Consider the following 24051-nt stretch of genomic DNA (forward strand, 5'->3'; position numbering starts at 1 on the left):
CTAGCTAAGGACAGGATAGTACCCAATCCACGAGGTGCCGTGAACGCCCAAGCCCTTTAGGGCCACCACCATATTGTATCTTTAAAATTCACTCCGTCTATCAAGTGACATACCTTACAGTCATCGGACGAGCGAAAAATCAGCCGCATAAAATATACTCATGGTACACATCAACGGAAACAATGTAACATTGTGCTTACCACCTACAACCTGATGAACGGGTTCAATTAAAAATAAACAAGATGTTGACCCACAGCTAAACCTATGGTTTTCATCCCATCTCCACGGTATCAACTCATATGGCCCACTCAAGTTGTTAACATATATAAGACTTTTGGCGCAGGGCCTAGTATCTACTATATTAGCCGACGGAATGGCATTAACATGCTGGTAACGAGTTCGGCTGCTTAGCTCGGTTGTTTGAGCGCTGTGTAAAACAGGCGTTGCAGAGGATTTGAGTTCAGCAGAAAATAATATTACTCCGAAAAACTTCAAAATTCAGGTGGCATAAATAATAAATTTTAATTAATGAATGAATGAATAAATGTATACACGATTTCTAATCTCATGATCATCAGCATCAACAATATCATGACTAAACGAGAGTGGAGCAGGAAGATGTGGAAGGGTCGAAGAGAGCAGGCAGCAGGTACTTCCTTCCATTCGCCCCGTTCGCATTATAGCTGGCCCCCGTGCTAGAATCCACCAACAGCTCCCCTGCGTAGCCTGGGTAAGCTCCTTTCCCGTAAATTCCTGGACAAGCCGTTGCTGCTTCCAGCGGCGCGTCCTTGGGTCCCTGGAAATACCCGTTCCCAAACGGATTCGTTACTGTTCCGGCCAACAGGCTGGCGATATTTACAATCATGCCATCCAGCCCCACATCGTTGTTGGGCGCAACCAAGGGCGGGACCTGAGGTCCGTAGATGGGCTGGTGGAATGGCCAGGCGCACTGACCTGGACACTGAGTCTCCGAGTTTCCCACCCAGATGTATGCGAATCTTCCATTCTTCTTCGCTTGCGCGCCCCTCGGAGAAGACCCGTGGGTCCCGCACCGGCTCATGCAGAAACCCTCCACCGTCACATCCGATGCGGTCAGGACAATGTTAATGGCGTTCTTCTGCGGCCCCTTCCCTGCGAGACGCACTATCTGGCTGGATCTGAGGGATTTTCCGAGGGAGCAGCTCTCGTCGAGGATCTGTTTCCCCAAAGAGAGAGACGGCGTTTTGGCGTTGGATTGGGAGTAGTATTTCTCGGTGGTCTGCCACCACGATGCGACAGAAGGGTTGTTTTGGGATTTGGAAGGAGAGGAAATGACGGAAGTGAGGAAGTCGGTTACAATGGCCCGCTGGGATGGATTGAACTTTCCGTACCAGATGAGATTGAGGGAGATGGGACCAGAGAGAAGTGGGCCATGGTGGTATTGCAAGAGAAGAGGCTGATCTTGGACCAAGGACGCGAGCTTCCTTGCAGCATACGACGAATGGAAAAGAGAGATTAGAGATAGCAGCTGCAAGACAAGGAAAACGAGGCGTTTTGGCCTGATAGCTGTTGCCATTGAATTGAATAATAGAAGCTTTTAGAGAGATATAGAAAGATGCAATTGGAGATATAGAATGAGAGGGGAGATGGGGTTTATATATAAAGCAAGGGTGAGGTGTTTGGGAAGAAAAGGAGAAGGGAAAGGAAAGAGGGTAGAAGGAGAGAGAGAGAGAGAGAGAGAGAGAGAGTAGTGGAGGCAAGTGATGGCCAAACGCGCCTCTTTTTAGATTTATGTGCAAACTACAGCTAAGAGCATTGAAATTATGTGAGTATGGGCTGTCGCTGCAAAACAAAAGCAAACAGCTTCGTCTCTTTTGACCTGTCTACCCTTCATCGCCAAACCTCACGCGTCTCACCCGGACCGATTTTGGTGGAGCCCCCGCATCTCCCAAAACGGTGCCGCACTTGCCATGAGGCTGACCTAGCTCATGTGCTCTGTATCTACACCGTTCATCTAGTTTTCCCGATCATTTCATGGCATCCTAAAGATTAAGCAGATCCAACATCTCAGGTTAAGAATACCATAGGAAACTGTTGTGATTGACCATCAATGATGTGCGCTTTGACTATCGTTCCTGATCGTTCGATTTTGTCCAAACTGAGCGACAGTTATTGACCATCTATCCTTTTATGGACTGACCACATTAGCTCCGTAAACGTGGGGCCCATCCCTCACGGATGCACCCATTTTTCCATATCATTATATATTAAAAAAATAAAAATAAAATAAAAATGGATGGATGGTGTGTATAAAGCCCATAAATCATGGTGGCCCTCAGAGGCCCTACCCCGTTCCTAGCCAGGATCAGCAGGTTAGTACCCAATCCGGGTTCATTCCTCACTAACCGACCTGTTGACTTAATAGCCACTGTCAATAATGATGCCCTCAGATTGGAAGATCCTAACCTTCATTGAGAAGGAATACACACTAAGAAAAGAAGGCATTATCAGTTTACAATCAGAAATCGGCAGAGTTTCACGCGTGGGGCGCCCATACGGTCGTTCCTGACTTTTGTGAACCATTAAGCTGGTGGTTAGGCTCTCAGCGCTCACCTTTACACGCAGTTTCCCATGCGGATCATGAAAATGTGTGGGACATTCATCAGGTGGGCCCCACTCAGAAGAATATTGAAGAAAGAATAACTGGCTCATTAGGTGGGCCAATCCCTAATGAAAAAGAATGGACAGTTTAAAAGAAAACTGGCACAGGTTTCCATTTAGGCCTTAATAAGTGGACAGTCCTGATTTCTCAACATATTTATTCTGAGTGAGGGCCATCCATGCATGGGGTGGTGGCTGGGGATGAGGCTTGGCTAGGCCTGGCCTTGCAATAACACTTACCCCTAACCCCCACATGGGCCTGAATAAATTGATTGGGACTAAGCCAAAACCTGAGAAAATCCCTATTCTCATCTAAATATTTCTAATTTATCTAATGAAATCAATACTTACCTAGATGGGTTTCGAAGATCGAATAGGTCCAGGATTAGGAGGGCTGTAATGTTCATTACATAAAAGTAGCGGTGGCAACTGTTACATGTCATGAGGTCGTAACAGCCGTTGCAGGCCCCAAAATGTCCTGTCACGCCCAATAAAGGTGCCGTAAGAGTTCATTATAAAACCCATACAAGTTTTTCAAAATTTCTTAATGGAAAAGAGACTGTCATCACCATTATAGCTTGCATGGTAAAGGGAATAGTAGTGACCGTTGCGGCCAACACTGTCATTACAAAATACCTTGGCTTAGGGCTTAGATTAGTGGCCAACACTGTCTTCCAATCCCTTCTAATCCCATCCAATCTGCCCGGCCAAACAGGCCCTTAGCATATCCTGAAGTATGATAGTGCAGGTCATAATTTGTGAAACCGGAAGTCTATATTTAAGATGTGTTACCTCGATGGGGATTGATATGACATATTGTTGTACATAACACATGCTCATATAAAGTGATTTCAAGTTGAACCCGTGCTTGGCTTGATCTGGCTAAAAAATGACTTGAGCTTAAGCTTATCTGAAAATTGATTGAGCTATGCATGCAAGGCCTAAGCCTGGCCTATGGGCCAAACTAGCTAGTATTTTCAAGCCCAGCCGGAAGCTGGGTGAGGTGGGCTACCTGATCCATTGCTACTGTGCCCAGCTGAAGTTGGGTAGGGTGGGCTACCTGGCTGCAGATTACTACCATTACCCATTCTCTTGAGTGTGCAACTGGGGTGAGTTGGGTTAGGTTGAAGGTCAACCGAAGCCCTACCGATCTTCAAGAGGACCCGTTGTGCACCTGACCTGACCTAAACTCTCACCCAAGGTGCTCAACCAGAGCCAAACCCTGAATTCCTCGAGTGTCGGGACAGCCAACACGACCCAGCCTAAATACATGTGATTATTCCCAGCCCATGCCAGCCTAACCGGACGTGAATTTACTCAACCTGAACCCAACCCGTACAGCCTGACCGGAACTCAAGTTGGAGTCCCAGGTGCACCTAGAATCCCACGACGTTGCCAGGTTCCCACCCACACCGTGGGTGGCTGCCGATTGGGTTCTACCCTGCGTATGCCTAGCTAGGAATGGACAGGGGCTTTGAGGGCCATCGTGATGTATAGGTTTTACCGATACTATCCTTTTAGGGTATAACCTTAAAAATGAGACAATCCAAGGCTCAAGTGGACCACGCCATGAGAAGCAGCAATGATAATGACATCCACTTTTGAAATCTAGGGTCCACCGTGATGGTTAACTGCCATCCAACCTGTTAATAAGGTCACATGGACATGGGTAAAGGGAAAATACCAAAACTTCCGTCCCTTAAAAGTTTTCAATGGTAGTTGTTGATGCACAAATCTAGGCTGCCCTCTTCTAACCTTCCTTCGGACAAGAAACAAACAAAGGAAACCTTGTCTATAGCAACTAACGCTCGGATGCCAAAGTCAGGCTTGGAATCTAAGTCTAGTCGTATTCGAGGGATTTTGAGCAGGAGATTTTGCATACCTATTCTTATCAGTGATTCTTGTATTTATAGTGTCCATAGGGCCGCATGATCCGTGATTTCAAGCACTATTTCAGCTGTTAGGTGAGATGTGTGCTAGTGGTGAATGTTGGCGGTTACCCTGGAATTGTACGTCAGGCAGTTACCATCATCGTGCGTTACAGGGAGGGGGTCTTACGCCAAGCTAATCTAGTCAAGCTCCCTTGGTCAACCGAAGACAATCCTCATCTAAGCCGAGCTCTTTCGAGCGGCCGAGGACAACTCGGACTGAGCTTATCAGAGTCGGGCTCTATTGTTCGATCAAAGATGACCCGAGCTGATCCAATCGCAAATAAATTAGTCCGAACAATAGCTCGGTCCTAATTTCTCGTTGGATCTAGCTGTTCTCGATGGCCCCTTAGCCTTGTCAAGTTATCTAGTTTCTAGTGAGTACGCGTGAACAAGAACTTGGGACCATATCTTGCGGGAGCGGGTGTTGGCTTCATGCCGGTTTTCCTAGGCGAAGTGTTTCGGGAATAAGCATTCGTCAAGCTGAGCTGCCCTTGATGGTGGTCGGGCCGAGCTGTCCTTGAAAGTGGTCGGACTATATTATCCCATAATAGTGGTCCTTTAAACTTTAGTGTGATCATCTTGAGCCCTGGAGCTGCCTATTTTTTGACCTGTATCCTAATGTGATTAGGCAACACCGATGGATGGCGTCGATAAAACCCATACATGATTGTGACCCTTCAGAGCCTGTCTGTTCCTAGCTAGGGATGGGATCGGGTAGTACCCAATCCGTTAAGTGCCGGGAACACCCAAGCTTTTTGGGGTCACCATGTAGCATATGTAAAATCCACTCCATGCATCAAGTGACTAACCTAACGATCAACCAACGTACAGCCGAAAAATCAGCCGTGTAATACAAAACACTCACGAGACACATCTACATAAACAATGTAAAACTATGCCGAAAACTTTGGAAGTACACTGATTGTTGGATCAGGCTGATTTTGCTTCTTTCTTACATTTTGTAGATTCATACCTGACAAAAGGGTTTGATGAAAGATAAAACACCATGGTCGTCCCACAGGCAAACCTATTAGTTGGCATCCAATCTCCGCTGTCCCCATTGGTATGGCTCATTTAAGTTGTGAATCTATCTGACTTTTGGCCTCAGGCCGTCTAATATTTTCTACATCACCTGATGAATGGAGTGGATTTCACGTAAACAACATGGGGAGCTTGGATGGTATAGTAGAAGGTTATGTAAGACTTCATTAGGTGAGCCAAAGATGATCATTGGCTTAGATCTAATTGCCGGAATATTTAGATTGAATGATCTAAGAGGCCTACTGCATTTGTGATCATTACATACAGGTTTAGAGTAGGATGTTTGCTTATTGCTTGCTATAAACAATTATTAAGATATATATGTAAATCAATGGTACGAGGAACTGAGAAAGAAGAAGTGTGATGAATAAGTTTCTTTAGTAGACTTACTCTTTAAGTACATTTAAAGTGTGATGAATAAGGAAGTAGATTGGCTGGTGTACTACACACCAGCTATATAGCTGGTGTAGGCCCGTGTCATGCTAAGACAAGCGCTGACACTCCTCAGTTCGGAGTTGGACGAATGGTTCAAAGGAGATTAAAATTACATAGGCTCCAAAATTATGTATATATTATATCCACACCGTTCATCCATTTTTCCAGACCATTTTAGATTACTATTCAAAAATTGAATCATATCCAAAGATTAATTGGACCACACCACAAATAGTAGTGGAGATAATGACTTTCACTGTTAAAATTTTTGTAGGGCCGATCATAATGTTTATTTTCCATCCAATCTGTTCATAAGGTCACAAAGACCTAGATGAAGAGGAAGAAAAGTTCCATATTGATCCAAAACTTCTATGAACCCCAAAAGGGTTTCAATGGTAGACGAACATCCCCCACTGCTTTTTGCGGTGGGGTCCACTTGATCGTTAGATCTGTCTTATTTTTCATATCAAGCCTTACGATGAGATCGAAAAATGGATGGAAGATTTGGATATAACACATACCTCATTATGGAACCCACAAAACTTGTTGACGTCAATACACCAGCTATATAGCTGTGTGGTACACCAGCCAAACCGCTTCCAATGAATAAGCTTCTTTAGCTGCACTCTACTCTCTAAATACATTTAATCGCCTGGTAACTAGAGGTGTAGGTTAGCTCACTCAACTCGACTTGAAAAGGCTTGATTCGACTCGATTTGAAGCTGAATTCGAGTTGAGCCGATTTTTTGAGCTTGAAAATGGTTCGAACTGGCCCTAGCTTGACTTGACTTGGATCGAGCCCAACTCGAATGGAACTTGGATCGAACCATTATGGTGACTAGGTTACTTTGATATTGATGTTGCTCACCAAGTGTTTGATGAAATGACTCAAAGAAGTGTGGCTGGTGGTAAGGAAGGTATGTATATGAAAGCAATACCCTTTTTTTTTTCTTGATTTTGATGTTGCTTAGGTGTTTGATAAAATACCTGTAAAACCATTGCCGTTGTCTCAAATACAATGAGATTTTGAAGGTGCAATTCAGGTGTTTGAGAAAATACTGCAATGGCGAACTCGGCTCAAACTGGCTCGAGCTGCTGACCAAACTGAGCCAAGCTGGCTAGTGAGGACTAAGCCGAGCCGAGTTCAAGCTGAGGTCAACTAGTGGCGTCGGTCGACCAAAACTTGTATCTTAGCTACCGCGTCGTGCGCCGCGGTTCCAACGCCGTGACTTGCGCATCGAACAGATACTCAGGCTAAAAGATGTTGATCTGCGTTTGTTTCGAAGAAACGCCGCGCGTTACAAATATCGAGGGAATCTCTACGATATGTCCAATCAGTCAATCAATCAATCAATGTAAGTACAAGTCAAGTCACACCTTATCCAAGTACATCAACCCATCCCTCTTTCTCCACAAAGTCAACTCTCTCTTTTCACCCATTCCTCTTTTCCAAAATTTCAACCCAACCCATACTTTTCCTTACATCACCCATCACCCATCACACCTCACCCATCCATATCACTCCCATCCCCTCTTTTTCTCTCTTATTTCTCAAAATCTCCCAAGCAACTCAAGCATCCCATGTCCAAGCTTCCTCTCTCCCAAACCACAAGTGTGGCCCACCCTCTCATCTCTCATCCACACTATCAATCTCCCATCAACCTCCATTAAAAGGGAAGCTAAGGAGCATTGGAGTCTAAGGGACCAAGAAGAAGGAAGATAAGGTGGGTGATTTACCATTATTTTAAATTTTAGGGCCCACTTGTTGGTGGGACCCATTTGGATGTATGTGATTTAATCAAGAGGGCCCATAGTGGCGGGGTTCCTCTATCTCACCGTATACTTCTCTCTCTCTCTCTCTTTGTGATGGTGTGGATCCCACCAATATGTGTTATATCTACCCGTCCATCTACATCAGACGGCGTGGCCCGTCCAATTGTAAGTGATGATCCACACCATCCACTGTTTGGATGGACCAAATACATTCCCTTTTCTATATATTATATTTCATATAATATATATATGATATATATAATATATATGTATTGTGTATATATATATATAATATAAAATATATATTATATGTATATATATGTATACATATAGGTGGGCCACGTCTAAGTGGGACCCACCACAATGCTTGTATTGTATGTGGACCGTCCAGCGTCCCTGGACGCTGGACGTGGAGTGGTAAAGGAGAGAAGTGCTAGTTCACAAGGCAGCTTTAAAAAAAAAAACAAAAGATATAATAATAAAATAATATATTTTTTTGGGCATTCATGTAGGCCCCACCTGGATGTATGTATAAGATCCAAGCCATCCATCCTCTTCCTCAGATCATTTTAGGTGTTGAACCAAAAAATGATCTCAATCTGAACTTATGGTGGGCCATGGCATAGCGAACAAGTTTCCTACCATTGAAATACACCTTGATGTTGCTGTACATCAGAAAACTATTCAGTATTTGTCTCGATAGATTTGTATCGAGCCACAGGGGCCAATGACTGGTGTGGATCTTGCTGATGCGGGCCCCGCCTGTGAAAAACCGCAGAAAAACTATATTTTCAAAAAAAAAAACAACAGCAGCAACTACTGCCACTGACAGAAGGCGCAGGCAGCGCCTGCGCTAGTTGATGGCGGACGACCGGCTGGGCCTCACGGCTCTAACTGTGGGCCCCCATTGTGATGCGTTTCGGCCATCAACACCATGCATTTGATGGGTCCCCTCAGACCACGTGTCCACCCCAAAAATCAGCCTTATACGGAACTCATGTGGGCCACACCATTTAAAAGCATGTGAAGACATGCCAAAATGTATAAAATCACTTGGTGGGGCCTACCTGAGTTTTGGATGCTACTGAAACTTGGTCTGGACCGTCAGCCAGGTGGGACCCACATAACGGGTGGGTTGGATTTGTGAACCACGTTTCGGTGGGCCCCACACCCACCGCCAGGTCCAAGTGACCTTATAAACAGGTTGGACGGCATATGAACATCACAGTGGGCTCCTGCCCACGTGACCAGCCAACAGTTTGGTGGCAAATAAACATTTCAGTGGGCCCTACTCCCTGGTACACGTGACCTTATGAACCGTTGGATGGCAAATATATGGTCCGGTGGGCCCCAGTCCCACCCAGGTCCACATGACCTTACGTACAGGTTGGGTGTAAATAAACGTTATGGTGGGCCCTGGCCCACATGACCTTATGTACAGGTTGGATGTAAATAAATATTACAAGTGAGCCCAGGTGGGTAGAAAATAAATATTACAGTGGGTCCTACCCTGGTCCACATGACCTTATGAACAGTTGGTTGGAAAATAAACATTATGTTGGGCCCGAGGTTGCTTGGAAAATAAACATTACTATGGGCCCCGGTCTGAATGACCTTCTCAATGGGTTGGATGGGAAATAAACATTTTGGTAAACCCCACATGGGACCCACTTATGTATGTATTGTAAACCATACCCTCCATTAGAGTGGGCTCCATCATGATGCATGTGTTTCATCCAACTGTCCAACCATTTTGGAGATAATTTAAGGCCCATTTTTGAGGCCCATCTTGATGTATTGGTGGTCCTTGTTGAAGCTCACCTTGATTTGTATAGGGCCCATATTATGAGGCCCACTGTGATGTATGCAAGGCCCATGTGACTAGGCCCATGTTGATGCATTTGTGGCCCGTCATTGAGGCCCACCTTGATATGTACATACGAGACCCATGTATGAGGCCCATTTGATGTACTGGAGGCCCATGGGTCAAGGCCCAATAGGACGTACATAAGGCCCAATGTAATGTAATTCCACCATGGTATATGTGTTGATTTTTTAGTGGGCTACGTCTTGGAAGCAATGATGGTTTGACGTCCACATTGAATGGATAATGTTGGTTAAATGTCTGCATTATAACTCTCCCTAAGGCCCACGGATAGGCCCATATTTGCGGTAAGTAGGCCATCTACGCCCATCTCCATCATACACAGAGCCCATCTCTTTTTATATGTTTAGTATAGATCCATGATTCATGATCATTCGCATCATATGTATGCCTGATGTGAGGAGTGACTGATCATAGCATATGTCTTCGGGCGGACTGTTTATGGGCTCCCTGATAGGCGGAGTGCCCCATATAAGTGCATGGTACACGCAGGACTGTTGCATGACTGATAGTGTGACTTATGCACTTGCATTTGTGTGATTGAAGTTACTGTATGCCTTAGCAACATCAGGGCCATAGCCTCCACAAACACATCGTGGATGGCGGGATTGGAAACTGGAAATATTTGGTTTTAGCATACGGCGCTATAGATGTCCCTGGGTGAAAATCCCTAAACCCAATGGTACCATAGGATGACTCCAACGTTGAGACCGAGTAGATACACGAGCGCGCGAGGGCCGTATACCAGTAGGCCGCGTTTCCGACTATGTCGTGGTCGGTTTGAAAGGGGTGTGACCTTACCCGCCTGAGTGAGGGGGCAATTTCTAGGTTGAGTTTGACCATCTTGAGTAATCGGTCCGCTATTGACAAGCCGGGCCCGATATTGGCAGGCGGATAGTGAGGTCTCTTCCACCCTCCCAGTTGTGCGTCCGGATAGGGGCGGCAAGCTGGCATAGAGTGTACTTGACCCCGGTGATTATCCATACTGAGAACCGCACTGATTTGATGCTCTAGTGAGGAGCTGCATTAATATGTGGATGAGGATTGACATGCTTGACTTGCATTCTATATCGTATGGCCTTGGTATGGCTGATTGCATTCATGTACTCATCACCATGATTCCGTATTACTCTAACCTTGCATTCTGAGCATGCTTATATTGCGCACACACTTACACCACCCTCTAAGCTTTCTATAAGCTTATGCACGGTTGATGCGTGTAGGTGACATCAGGTCGTAGCCGTAGCATAGCAGCAACAGGAGTGTGCGGCCGAGCCTTTGGAGTTTTTGTTATTCGCACTATCTTGTATTTCCCTTCTCACACATTGTACTCAAAATTTTTTGATCATAGTGGATTTTGTGGTGGTGTTCTTGTGATTATTGTTTGTGAGTTATGCTTTTAGTTATGCTCATTATAGTTAAACTGATAATTCGAAATCCTCCTTGTAGCATCCCAGGGAGCCGAATTTTGATGTTGCTTAGGTGTTTGATAAAATACCTGTAAAACCATTGCCGTTGTCTCAAATACAATGAGATTTTGAAGGTGCAATTCAGGTGTTTGAGAAAATACTGCAATGGCGAACTCGGCTCAAACTGGCTCGAGCTGCTGACCAAACTGAGCCAAGCTGGCTAGTGAGGACTAAGCCGAGCCGAGTTCAAGCTGAGGTCAACTAGTGGCCAAGATGAGTCGAGCTAAGGCCAGCTCGATTGGGTTCGACTCGATGTACACCCATACTCGTAGCCCACCCAAGAGAAATTCGTAGTCCCTTTACGAGAATTTTCTAAGAACAGATAATGCGGAAGATCAAGCAATTTTCTCACAGGATATGTCTTCCTAGTCATTTCCTTTACAATTTTAAGACAATCTCCATCACTGATGTATAAATGATCTGTTTATTGCACTATTAAGATTGCAACTTCAGTACACAGGAGGAACAGGCAGTACCAGTAAAGCTCAAAATTAAGGTGGCAAAAATAATATATTTTAATTAATTAAAGAATGAATGAATAAATGTATGCACGAGTTCTAATCTTATCGTCACTAACATCAACAACCTTATGGCTAAACGAGAGTGGAGCAGGAAGAGGTGGAAAGGTCGAAGAGAGCAGGTAGCAAGTACTTCCTTCCATTCACCCCATGCGCATTATAGCTGGCACCCGTGCTGGAATCCACCAAGAGCTCCCCTGCGTAGCCTGGGTAAGATCCTTTCCCGTAAATTCCTGGACAGGCCGATGCTGCCTCCAGCGGTGCGTCCTTGGGTCCCTGGAAATACCCGTTCCCAAACGGATTCGTTACTGTTCCAGCCAACAGGCTGGCGATATTTACGATCATGCCATCCAGCCCCACATCGTTGTTGGGCGCAACCAAGGGCGGGACCTGAGGTCCGTAGATGGGCTGGTGGAATGGCCAGGCGCACTGACCCGGGCACTGAGTTTCCGAATTTCCTACCCAGATGTACGCGAATCTTCCCTTCTTCTTCGCTTGCGCGCCCCTCGGAGAAGACCCGTGGGTCCCGCACCGGCTCATGCAGAAGCCCTCCACCGCCACGTCCGATGCGGTCAGGACAATGTTAATGGCGTTCTTCTGCGGCCCCTTCGCTGCGAGTCGCATGATCTGGCTGGATTTGAGGGATTTTCCGAGGGAGCAGCTCTCGTCGAGGATCTGTTTCCCCAAAGAAAGAGATGGTGTTTTGGCGTTGGATTGGGAGTAGTATTTCTCGGTGGTTTGCCACCACGATGCGACGGAGGGGTTGTTTTGGGATTTGGAAGGAGAGGAAATAACGGAGGCAAGGAAGTCAGTTACAATGGCCCGCTGGGATGGGTTGAACTTTCCGTACCAGATGAGATTAAGGGAGATGGGACCAGAGAGAAGTGGGCCATTGTGGTATTGCAAGAGAAGAGGCTGATCTTGGACCAAGGACGCGAGCTTCCTCGCAGCATAGGACGAATGGAAGAGAGAGATTACAGAAAGCAGCTGCAAGACAAGGAAAAGGAGGTGGTTTGACCCGATAGCTGATGCCATCGAACTGAATAGGAGATGCTTAGAGAGAGATGGAATTGGGGGATATAGAATGAGAGAGGGACGATGGGGTTTATATATAAGGCGAGGGGTGAGGCGTTTGGGAAGAAAAGAGGAGTAAAAGGAAGGAGGGTAGAAGGAGGGACAGTGAGGAGAGAGATGCAGGAAACGACAGCTAAGCACCGAAATTATGGGCTCTCACTACCTGTATGAAGTGAACAGCTCGTGAGTTTGACCTTACTACCATTTTATGCGAAAAACTGTGGCGCGGATTTGGGTACTGCCTCCACGAAGACGCAGTTAAAGACGGACGGTACTGTTGGGAGCTAAGTGGGGCCAACCGTGATATTTATTTTTTATCCACTCCGTTAATCTATTTTAAAAGATCATTTTAGCTCATGGTCTAAAAAAATAGAAATATATTAACCACAAGTGTTTCACATCACTGCATGTAGTGGGGATTGAATGCTTACTGTTAAAATTTTCCGTCGGTCCACCGGATGTTATTTGACATTTCTTAAGGAGACCCGGAATTCCTGTACTCTTTCGTAGGATGCTCCATCCATTTTTCATAATCATTTTAGAACATTACAGCAAAAATTAGGTGGATCCAAAACCAAATGCTGCCCAAGAGTAGAAATTAGGTAGAGAGTTGTCTACTGTAGTCTCCACCTCATGTTTATATGCCATTAAAACCATTTATAAGGTAATTTAACATCAACGTTTTAACAGTTGTTACTGAATCTCCACTATTACCTTTTGTATAAGCTCGTTGAGTTTGGGACATACTTCTAAAATTATCAGTAAAAACGGATAGACAGGTTGGATTTCTCACGAATATTATCATGGCACCACTTAGCATCCCTCTCAAATAAAATATAAATGTAGCTTGATACAAAACTTCCGTGACGTTCTAGAAGTTTTAAATGATACGCTCAATCCTAGCTGCTTCTTGAGGTATGTTTCAGTTAATCTTATATCTCTCCTTTTTTGGCTCATTCCCTAAAATAGTTTTTTAAGGATGGGTGGACAGCGTTGAAAAAAAAAAAAACGTTAGGGTAGCCCCACAGAGCCCTTTACAGTACCGTTCGTCTTGGTTACGTCCTGACGGGGTAGTACCTATTACCTAATCCCTCTTTGAAAACTGGCGTACCTCTTCCAGCTAATAAGGCGGACGTGCCGACAGCTAACGTGGGAGAACGCCTGTGTGTTTCCCAGAAATAACGCGTAATCCATTGCATAGCTGGGCCACCACATCGGTGACAGAAAACGGACGCGCACTGCCCGTCCCTGGCTACGAACTTTCAGAGGCTTTGAGGGCGCTCCGTGATGTATGGGCTTTATCCATATAATCTATCCATTTTCCCTTGTCATTTTAATTAGGATTCAACCCAAAATTCAGAGGCTTAATTAGATCATATTATAGAAAGCAGTGCACCATCTGCATGTGATGATAATTGCTATCCAATCTGTTAATAAAGTACCGGGCACCTCAATGAAGGAAAAACACAAATACCAGCTCGATCCAAATTTTCTGTGGTCCTAAAAAAGTTTCCAACAACAGTTGTTTAATCCTTGCTTTGTGGTTCACTTGAGTTTTGAATATGTCTTATTTTTGGGTTTATACTTTAAAATGAAATGGCAAAATAGACAGACAGTGAGGATAAAATCATACATTGTGTTGGCCAATCAAAGCCTCTGTCCGTTTCTAGCTGGGGGTAGTACTTATCCACGTCTGTGCAAAATATGACTAAAACGGATACGGTTTCCATGCTGAAAGTCAGCAGCGAATCGATGAGACTGTGCATTGTGGGCCCCACAATGGTGTGTGTTTTATCCAAGCCATCCATCCTCATTACAGGCATGAACCCAAAAATAAAATAGGTCCAACTCTCAGGTGGATCACACCACTGGGAAAATATTTGTGATTGACGCCCACAATTAAAAGCTTCTCAAGATTTATTTGCCATCAAACTTTTTAATAACATTACGTAGAGCTGGATAAAGATAAAATACAAATATTAGGTCGGTCTAAACTTCTGTGGCTTCTATGAAGATTTAGGTGGGTGTTCAATGATCACTGATGATTGCTTCATGTGGTGAGGTTCACCTGAGATTTGGATCTGTCTCAATTTTCAGCTTGTGGCATAAAAATGAGCTGGAATATGAATTATCTTGTGGGTTAAAAAAAACATACATCATGGTGGAGCCCACATGGCACCATCCAGTAGCAAGTGAGTGGCTACTGGCAACGTCAGTATGCAATCCAGGGAGATGGATTAGGCCGCTTTGCTAGCACAATCCTTGTGGTGGTGTGTATGTGTGTTGAGTGCTGTAGGCCCCAACTTGATTTGTGTTTTATATCCACGTTGTCTATCTGTTTTTCCAATTCGTTTTAAGAAATGAACCCAAAAAATTAAGCAGATCTGAAGCCAAGTGGACCACACAACAGGAAACAATGGGAATAATGACACCCAACATTGAAACTTTTTTAGGGACCCACCGTAGTGCTTATTTGCCATCCAACCTGTTGATAAGATCATTCAAACCTTGATGAATTTAAAACACAAATATAAGCTTGATCCAAAACTTGTTGTGGCCCTCAAGAAGTTTTCCATCATGGGCATTCAATCATCACTGCTTCCCGAGTCAACCACACTGGCTATGCCCTTTCCGTGCCTCGTGTGGGTGCATCCCCACTTTTGCCTATGGTACTACTGTAGCTACCAGTGGTGGTACCTCCCCCTATGCAGGTTCTGCTCTACCTCACCACTGCTTCCTATTGTATTGTCCATTTGAGCTTCAAATCTGCTTTGTTTTTGGGGCCGTGCCCTAAAATGAGGGAGCAAAATGGATAGACAACGTGGATATAAAGCACATACATTGTGTTGGGCCCCCATGACACTCGACGCATCGACACACTACCGCTGAGGGTGGCGTTGGCAACGCCACCTGATCCACCTTCACAATCCACGTTTGCCTAAAACCTGTAAACTCAGGTGGTATGGCCCACTTGAGTTTTGGAACAGCCTAGTTTTTGAGGCATTCCTCTATCCTGACGAGTCTTTTTAGATAAATTGAGTAGAGCAAATAAACACCAATGTGGCCCTAAGCACAACTAGCATACCACCCTTAACTGTTCCTGATGGTGTGGTCGACTTGAGTTTTTGATCATAGTAATTTGCTAGGCCAGAGTCTAGCCCACGGGTGAAACTAATAGGTTCATCCCTGTCCAAAGCCAGGCTGGGCTGACCAGGCGGTTCAACCAAAAGTCAGGCCCCTCCAGAGACATGCCTTCACCTGACAGGATTTCAAGGCTGGCCCATTTGGAGGCTAGGGTCCCACTATTAAGCCCCCTGAACCAAGTCCAAAGTTTGTAATAGAGCCTGATGAGTGATCTATAATTTCTTTTCACAGGCAGAGTCGATGGGCTGATTCCAGACATGTATATCTAGAGGTTTACACGATCCAAGTTAGCTCAGTTAGCTTGCTCGGCTCAACTCGAAAAAGCTCAATTCAACTTTATTCGAAGAGTTTGAGCTGAGTTTTTAAGCTTGAAAAAATTTCAAGCCAAGTTCGAGCTCGACTCGACTCGGATCGAACCTCAACTTGTATCGACTCAGTGACTCAGTTATTTTGATATTGATGTTGCTCCCCAAGTGTTTGATGAAATGACTCAATGAAGTGTTGTTTCATATGCATACATTCTCCGTGGGATTAGCTAGCAGCGAGGAAAGAATGGATATAAAACAAATCAGTAAAAAAAAAGAAGAACAAACTTCACGTGATAAAACCACCCTCAAATCAAGATTTTGATGTTGCCCGCCCAATGTTTGATGAATTAACTGTATGCTGCTGTTACTGTTTTGCATTATGTGAAATTTTGAAGATGCATTGTATGTGTTTGTCTGTGTTTGAGAAAATGCCGCATAGGCTCGAACTTGCCCGAGCTATTGAACGAGCTGAGCTGAGACGGCCAGTCAGGCTTGAGGAGGACGAGGGTTAGCTATTGGCTGAGCCAAGCTGAGCTGTGCCAAGCCCGACTTGGTTCAACTTGTGTACAGCTCCACGTACAGGGTCCTACATGTCCACACAAGCACACATGCAAAATGGCACGTGTGCTAGGACTCAAACATTAAGGCTGGCCACATGGATTAGGTCATCTGGATAAAATAATAAAAATAAAAATAGGACATTTCAATCCTGGGGCCACATCGTGCATCACAGACGGATGGACGGTGAAAGATAATTTTTATTTGCCATTCGCTCAGTTACGCACCGCCCAACCTGAGAAACAGCCAAATTATTTATTATTTAGGTCAAAGATCCAACAACATACCTTTGGAAGCCCAAAAAGTTTTCAAAGGTAGTTATTTAATCTCCATTGTGTGGGCCTTGGAAGTGCCTTATGTTTGGGGTGGTACCCTAAAATGATATAAGAAAATGGATGGCCGTGCGGATAAAACCAATACATCATCGTAACCGCTCACAGCCCAGGGGTAGTAATTTGCGGGGAACACCGAGGCTCTTTCGGGCCACCATGTTATATCTGTAAGATCCACTCTATCCATCATTCACAATGCGAACGAAAAATCAGCCCTCTAAAAAACATTCATGGGACACTTCAATGTGAACAATGTAAAACTGTGACTAAAACTTCAAGGACCGCAGATTTTGCTTCTTCGCACTTACGCCTGATGAACGGGCTTGATGCAAGATAAACACTATGGTGGGCCAACAGGCAAACCTAGGTTCGCACTCGTCTCCACTGTCCCCTCTGGTATGGCCTACCTAAGTTGTGAATCTATCTACCCCACCACCAATGGAGTAGATCGGCTGTTTAAGCGCTGCGTAAAACAGGCGTTGTAGAGGGTTCGGGTCGACATAAAAAGCGGGGCAGTTCTCAGAAACCTCACAATTCAGGTGGCAAAAATAAATAAATAATTAATTAAAGAATGAATGAATAAATGTATACATGATTTCTAATCTCATGATCATCAGCATCAACAATTTCATGACTAAACGAGAGTGGAGCAGGAAGAGGTGGAAAGGTCGAAGAGAGCAGGTAGCAAGTACTTCCTTCCATTCACCCCATGCGCATTATAGCTGGCACCCGTGCTGGAATCCACCAACAGCTCCCCTGCGTAGCCTGGGTAAGCTCCTTTCCCGTAAATTCCTGGACAGGCCGATGCTGCCTCCAGCGGTGCGTCCTTGGGTCCCTGGAAATACCCGTTCCCAAACGGATTCGTTACTGTTCCAGCCAACAGGCTGGCGATATTTACGATCATGCCATCCAGCCCCACATCGTTGTTGGGCGCAACCAAGGGCGGGACCTGAGGTCCGTAGATGGGCTGGTGGAATGGCCAGGCGCACTGACCCGGGCACTGAGTTTCCGAATTTCCTACCCAGATGTACGCCAATCTTCCATTCTTCTTCGCTTGCGCGCCCCTCGGAGAAGAACCGTGGGTCCCGCACCGGCTCATGCAAAAGCCCTCCACCGCCACGTCCGATGCGGTCAGGACGATGTTAATGGCGTTCTTCTGCGGCCCCTTCGCTGCGAGTCGCACGATCTGGCTGGATTTGAGGGATTTTCCGAGGGAGCAGCTCTCGTCGAGGATCTGTTTCCCCAAAGAAAGAGATGGTGTTTTGGCGTTGGACTGGGAGTAGTATTTTTCGGTGGTCTGCCACCACGATGCGACGGAAGGGTGGTTTTGGGATTTGGAAGGAGAGGAAATAACGGAGGCGAGGAAGTCGGTTACAATGGCCCGCTGGGATGGGTTGAACTTTCCATACCAGATGAGATTAAGGGAGATGGGACCAGAGAGAAGTGGGCCATTGTGGTATTGCAAGAGGAGAGGCTGATCTTGGACCAAGGACGCGAGCTTCCTCGCAGCATAGGACGAATGGAAGAGAGAGATTACAGAAAGCAGCTGCAAGACAAGGAAAAGGAGGTGGTTTGACCTGATAGCTGATGCCATCGAACTGAATAGGAGATGCTTAGAGAGATGGTGTTGGGGGATATAGAATGAGAGAGGGAAGATGGGGTTTATATATTAGGTGAGACGGGGTGTTTGGGAAGAAAAGAGAAGTAAAAGGAAGGAGGGTAGAACGAGGGACAGTGGGGAGAGAGATGCAGGAAACAACAGCTAAGCACCGAAATTATGGGCTGTCACTGCCTGACAAAAGTGAACAGCTCGTGAGTTTGACCTTACTTCCATTTTATGCGAAAAACTGTGGCGCGGATTTGGGTACTGCCTCCACGAAGACGCTGTTAAAGACGGACGGTACGGTCGGGAGCTCTGTGCGGCCAACCGTGATATTTATTTTTTATCCACTCCGTTGAGCTATTTTAAAATCAACAGATTGGATGTCAAATAAACAGTACAGTGGGCCTTAGGAGGATTTTAATTGTGAATATCCATTCATTACTTTTGTCCTGTGGTGTGGCCTATTAAGATTTATATCCCTATAATTTTCCATATGAAGCCATAAAATGATCCATAAAAGTGGATTAACGGAATGGATGAAACACGTACATCATGGTGGGGCCCACAGAGCACCGACCACCAGCCACGGGGAAGGAGGGTAGAACGAGGGACAGTGGGGAGAGAGATGCAGGAAACAACAGCTAAGCACCGAAATTATGGGCTGTCACTGCCTGACAAAAGTGAACAGCTCGTGAGTTTGACCTTACTTCCATTTTATGCGAAAAACTGTGGCGCGGATTTGGGTACTGCCTCCACGAAGACGCTGTTAAAGACGGACGGTACGGTCGGGAGCTCTGTGCGGCCAACCGTGATATTTATTTTTTATCCACTCCGTTGAGCTATTTTAAAAGATCATTTTAGCCCATGGTCTAAAAAATTAGAAATATGTAAACCATAAGTGTATCACATCACTGCATGTAGTGGGGATTGAATGCTTACTGTTAAAATTTTCCGTCGGTCCACCGGATGTTATTTGACATTTCCTAAGGAGACCCAGAATTCCCTTTCGTAGGATGCTCTTTCCATTTTTCATAATCATTCTGGAACATTAGAGCTAAAATTAGGTGGATCCAAAACTAAAGGCTGCCCAAGAGTAAAAACTAGGTTGAGAGTTGTCTACTGTAGTCTGTACCTTATGTTTATATGTCATCTAAATCATTTATAAATGTCATTGAACCTCAGTGTTTTAACAGTTGTTACTGAATCTCTGCTATTACCTTTTGTATAAGCTCGTTGAGTTTGGGATATACTTCTAAAATCATCAGTAAAAACGGATAGACAAGTTGGATTTCTCACAAATATTACGGTGGCGCCGCTTAGCATCCCTCTCAAATAAATGTAGCTTGATACAAAACTTCCTTGACATTCTAAAAGTTTTAAATGATACGCGTTAAATCCTAGCTGCTTCTTGCGGTACGTTTCAGTTAGTCTTATATCTCTCTTTTTTGGCTCATTCCCTAAAATAATTTTTTAAGGACAGATGGACAGCGTTTTAAAAAAAATAAATACATTAGGATAGCCCCACAGATCCCTTTACAGTACCGTTCATCTTGGTTACGTCCTGACGGGGGTAGTACCTAATCCCTGTTTGAAAACTGGCGTACCTCTTACAGCTAATAAGAAGGACGTGCTGACAGCTAACGTGGGAGAACGTCAGTGTGTTTCCCAGAAATAACGCGTAAACCATTGCATAGCTGGGACACCGCATCGGTGACAGGAAAACGGACGCGCACTGCCCGTCCCTAGCTACGAACTTTCAGAGGCTTTGAGGGCCCTCCATGATGTATGGGCTTTATCCACATAATCTATCCATTTTGCCTTGTCATTTTAATTAGGATTCAACCCAAAATTCAGAATCCAGGCTTAATTAGATCATATTATAGAAACCAGTGCACCATCTTCATGTGATGATAATTGCTATCCAACCTGTTAATATAGTACCGTGCACCTCAATGAAGGAAAAACACAAATACCAGCTCGATCCAAATTTTCTGTGGTCCTAAAAAAGTTTCAACAACAGGTGTTTAATCCTAGCTTTGTGGTTCACTTGAGTTTTGAGTTGATGGGTTTATACTTTAAAATGAAATGGCAAAATAGACAGACGGTGAGGATAAAATCATATATTAAGTTGGCCAATCAAAGCCTCTGTCCGTTTCTAGCTGGGGGTAGTACTTATCCACGTCTGTGCAAAATACGCCTAAAACGGATACGGTTTCCATGCTGAAAGTCAGCAGTGAATCTAGTAGACTGTGCGCTGTGGGCCCCACAATGGTGTGTGTTTTATCAAGGCCATCCATCCTCATTATAGGCATGAACCCAAAAATAAAATAGGTCCAACTCTCAGGTGAATCACACCACTGGGAAAATAGTTGTGATTGATGCCCACAATTAAAAGCTTCTCAAGATTTATTTGCCATCAAACTTATTAATAACATCACGTAGAGCTGGATAAAGATAAAATACAAATATTAGGTTGGTCTAAACTTCTGTGGCTTCTATGAAGATTTAGGTGGGTGTTCAATGATCACTGATGATTGCTTCATGTGGTGAGGTTCACCTGAGATTTGGATCTGTCTCAATTTTCAGCTTGTGGCATAAAAATGAGCTGGAAAATGAATTATCTTGTGGGTTAAAAAAAACATACATCATGGTGGAGCCCACATGGCACCATCCAGTAGCGAGTGGCTACTGGCAACGTCAGTATGCAATCCAGGGAGGTGGATTAGGCCGCGTTGCTAGCACAATCCTTGTGGTGGTGTGTGTGTGTGTTGAGTGCTGTAGGCCTCAACTTGATTAGTGTTTTATATCCACGTTGTCTGTCTATTTTTTCCAATTCGTTTTAAGAAATGAACCCAAAAAATTAAGCAGATCTGAAGCCAAGTGGACCACACAACAGGAAACAATGGGAATAATGACACCCAACATTTAAACTTTTTTAGGGACCCACCGTAGTGCTTATTTGCCATCCAACCTGTTGATAAGATCATTCAAACCTTGAAGAATGGAAAACACAAATATAAGCTTGATCCAAAACTTGTTGTGGCCCTCAAGAAGTTTTCCATCTTGAGCAGTACCTTAGCCTATTGTCACGTCCCAAACTCGGAAAACGGGCTCACAAAATTCTCGATCGCCGAATCTAGTGCCGACAGCCTCCGTAGTGTCCCATTCTCGGATTCCGGCACTCTCATGCCAGATTCCGATCCTGGGATCCTACAAGGAGGATTTTCAGAATTTTTTTTTTTTTTTTTGTAATAGAGCATAACCATAAGCATAACCAAGTCACAAAACAACATCACCACATATCCACTATATCGAAAACTTTTAAGTACAATGCAGAAAGGGAAATACAGGGTGATCAAAAGCTTCAAAATAAACTGATGTGCACTCCTGCCTCAGCGCTGCTGCTGTCCAACACTACCTGCACGCAACGGTCGTGCATAAGCTTACAAAAGCTTAGAGGGTACTGTAAGTGTGTGTGCAAGGCCAGCGCCAAGTGTACAATATCAGAGTAATGCGGAAATATGCGATAAGTCCATGAATGCTATCAGCTGTACCAACGCTATATGATGCAAGACATGAATGCTATCGGCCATACCAAGGCCATGCGATGCGAGGCCTATGTAGCCAAATGTCATATGCGAGATGCGAAGCAAGCATGTCAGTCCTCATCAAGTACACATATCAGTACAGTTCCTCTCTGGATATCACCGGGGTCTAATACACCTCACACTGACTGCCTCCTCCCTAGCTGCACAGTCAAGCAAGTGGAAGAGACCACACTATCCGCCTGACCAGTAGTCTGCCAATATCTACCCGGCTCGTCGATAGCGGACTCATTTGCGAGCTGGTCAAACTCGGCCTAGCTTATAGCCCCCTCACTCGAGCGGATAAGGCCACACCCCCTTCCAACCGACCACGAAACAGTGGGAGACGCGGCCTACTGGTATTCGGCACTCGGGCGCTCGTGTATCCACTCGGTCTAGAAGTTGGAGCATCTCCTGGTACCAAAAAGGTTCAGGACTTTCACCCAAGGACATCCTAAGTGCCCATAATGTTAGAGCCAATATTTCCTGGATCCGATACGACCATCCACGATGTGCCTGTGGAGGCCACGGCCCGATGTCGCTAGGGCATGCGGTGATCAAGTCACACATATGCGGAATGCATGAGTCACATCGTCAAATCATGCGGTAATCCTGTGCGTACTACGCACTCATGTGGGGTACTCCGTCTCATAAAGAGTCCAGTAATGTCACAGCCAAACGGCTTATGCTATGATCAAACAATCCTCATATCAAGCATACATATGATACGTATGGGCATGTATCATGGAGCTATACTAAGCATATTATAAAGTGATGAATTATCCCTACAATGCAGATGGGCCTAGACGGCCTACACACGACAAGTACGGCCTATCAATGGGCCTTAGGGAGAGTCGTAATGCGGACATTTAACCAACATTATACTTGCAATGTGGACGTCGAACCAACATTGCTCTCAAGGCATAACTTGCCACAAACCATGGAGAAATCATGCATTGCAATGGACCCTAAGGACAACCCGTTGGGCCTCGATCCATGGGCCTTAGGTACATCAAATGGGCCGTATCACATGGGCCTTACATTCATCAAATGAGCCACATTAATGGGCCTTACCAACGGGCCTTATGTACATTGCAATGGGCTATAACCCATGTGCCTTAGAATATATCAGAATGGGCCTAATCACATGGGCTTTATGTATCTCAAATGGACCACACCAATTGGGCCCCATATGTAGGTCAAATGGGCCTCATAACACGGGCCCTATAAATGTCAAGGTGGGCCTCCTCAAATGGGCCTTATAAATATCAAGGTGGGCCTCTTCAAATGGGCCTTAAATATGACGGGTGGGCCACATCGCATGGGCCATATGCATATCAAATGGGCTACACCCAAATACAAGTGGTGGTAATGATTTCCACCATTAAATTTCTAAGGCCCACCATAATATTTATTTCTCATCCAATCTAATTATAAGGCCTCACAGATCTGAATTAAAGGGAAAGACCAATATCATATTTGGTCCCAAACTTAGTAGACCAAGGGTCTTAATGGTGGGCCTTCAAACCCTATAATGTGGTCCACCTATTCCTAGATCCGTCTCATTTTCTTTTTGAACTCAGGCTTTAAAATAAGCTTTCAAGTGGTTGGATGATTTGGATGCAACACATGCATCATGGACCATGGATCCGATTCATTCTTTAGCTCATGCTCAAAAATGAGCTTGCAAAATGGATTGACGGTTTGGATGCAACCCATGCATCATGGTGGGTCCCACCGTCCAGGTGTGGACGGT

General features: G+C 45.0%; 3 protein-coding genes across 3 annotated transcripts; all 3 read right to left on the bottom strand.

The window, feature by feature from the left end:
- Positions 1–497: 497 nt before the first annotated feature.
- On the bottom strand, positions 498–1686 carry LOC131242315 (protein PHOSPHATE-INDUCED 1-like). The gene has a single exon (XM_058240885.1). The coding sequence runs from the start codon at positions 1553–1555 to the stop codon at positions 596–598; it is 960 nt and encodes a 319-aa protein (XP_058096868.1). The 5' UTR covers positions 1556–1686; the 3' UTR covers positions 498–595.
- A 9979-nt stretch (positions 1687–11665) lies between these two features.
- LOC131242316 (protein PHOSPHATE-INDUCED 1-like) lies at positions 11666–12778 on the bottom strand. Its single transcript, XM_058240886.1, has one exon. The coding sequence runs from the start codon at positions 12725–12727 to the stop codon at positions 11768–11770; it is 960 nt and encodes a 319-aa protein (XP_058096869.1). The 5' UTR covers positions 12728–12778; the 3' UTR covers positions 11666–11767.
- Positions 12779–17642: 4864 nt separating this feature from the next.
- LOC131242317 (protein PHOSPHATE-INDUCED 1-like) lies at positions 17643–18747 on the bottom strand. Its single transcript, XM_058240887.1, has one exon. It carries the CDS (start codon positions 18700–18702, stop codon positions 17743–17745), a length of 960 nt encoding a protein of 319 aa, XP_058096870.1. The 5' UTR covers positions 18703–18747; the 3' UTR covers positions 17643–17742.
- Between the last annotated feature and the right edge of the window lie 5304 nt (positions 18748–24051).

This window comes from Magnolia sinica, chromosome 4 (assembly GCF_029962835.1).
Source record: "Magnolia sinica isolate HGM2019 chromosome 4, MsV1, whole genome shotgun sequence".
Lineage (NCBI taxonomy): Eukaryota > Viridiplantae > Streptophyta > Magnoliopsida > Magnoliales > Magnoliaceae > Magnolia > Magnolia sinica.